This window comes from Sinocyclocheilus grahami, unplaced genomic scaffold (assembly GCF_001515645.1).
Source record: "Sinocyclocheilus grahami isolate Dianchi unplaced genomic scaffold, SAMN03320097.WGS_v1.1 scaffold10966.1, whole genome shotgun sequence".
Classification (NCBI taxonomy): domain Eukaryota; kingdom Metazoa; phylum Chordata; class Actinopteri; order Cypriniformes; family Cyprinidae; genus Sinocyclocheilus; species Sinocyclocheilus grahami.
Window position 1 is genome coordinate 2,096 of NW_015513543.1, and position 1,212 is coordinate 3,307.

The 1,212-nt window shown below is 44.1% G+C and overlaps 1 protein-coding gene across 1 annotated transcript in view; it reads right to left on the minus strand.

Annotated features, from left to right (window-relative positions):
* Positions 1 to 1,174, minus strand: part of LOC107578577 (dedicator of cytokinesis protein 4-like) — a gene marked incomplete at its 3' end in the record, with an annotated part of 2,901 nt that extends 1,727 nt beyond the window's left edge. Inside the window, exons 1-2 of the mRNA XM_016264524.1 lie at positions 1,054 to 1,174; positions 640 to 802 (exon numbers count right to left, since the gene is read on the minus strand). Coding sequence (XP_016120010.1) covers positions 640 to 802; positions 1,054 to 1,173 — 283 coding nt within the window. The remainder of the gene's footprint in view (positions 1 to 639; positions 803 to 1,053) is intronic.
* Between the last annotated feature and the right edge of the window lie 38 nt (positions 1,175 to 1,212).

Sequence of the window (1,212 nt, forward strand, 5' to 3'; positions counted from 1 at the left end):
CAAAAAACAATGTCTCACACATTCAAAAGTCAACTACTGAATAACATAAGAATAAAAATAGGCCGCACATGGCCAGTGACATCATTGTGTCATTTTGCACAAAACCAAAGCCACATCAACTAATCATTTGGCTCCCGCATCATTATTCTGAATAAAAACCTTGATACTCAACCCTATACCAGCACCAAAACTAGCATAAACCAGTTTGGACCAGCAAAAAAATTCATACTGGTCAATAGATCAATGAATGATGTCCTTCAGATGATTTGAGGTGTTTTGGTGTACAGGAACTCTACACATCTGACAAATACAGAACTGAATTAAGCACATATGCTTAACTGGAAATTATTTGCATAAAAAAAGACCCAAAAATACCCCATGGCGATCTCCACTTCTGGATTATACTTGCCCATATTAAGTGCCCATTAGTGATGCTCTGACTCACACGGTTCACTGCTACATCTCCTGCACTCTCCAACACTCATTTGAAATTCAGCCAATTTAACTTCCTCTCTCAAGCTCCGCATTTATTAAGTGTGGGAAATACTGTCTTGCCTCAGTCTTATGTGAATATGAAATGCATCCTAAAGCGAGGATCAAAAAGAACAATGGTTTTCTTATCAGTCGCGTCGGACTTACTGGAACAGTGGCGGAACTCGAAGCGGACATGAGAGCCCCGGAACATGTCGACTGGGATGGGCAGCTTGATTAGCTCCGCCCAGCGCGGGCTGTTGTTGTGGTAAAGCACGAAGGTGTGATACTCGTCTCCGCCCGGCTCGCCCGAGCCCACGGCCACAAACCCCTGCAGAGAGACGCAGTCGACACAGACTGAGTGTGAGAGGATACGGAAAACCACAAACCTCTCACCGCTCCACCTCGATGGCTGTTTGTCAGCCATGACTGTGAGAAAACTATATGCAAGATTTAGATGAGCTTGACATCTTTAATGCTGTTTCATATTACCTTAGCAATGCGTTTTTAGTTCTGGTATCCTAGATTGTCTGTACTCGTAAGAAAGCAATGGGAACAGGACACATTTATGAATTGAAAAACCTTGAGGATCTGTCCATCGGCGTCCAGCACGTAGACGGTGACCTCTACGTTCCTCGCCACGCTCTTTCCTCCCTTCTCGAACTCGCCCTTCTCCAGCGTTATGTAGAGATCGTTTCTCATCTCACCTTCAAGAGAACAAGATATGTGAAAAAAATGGTG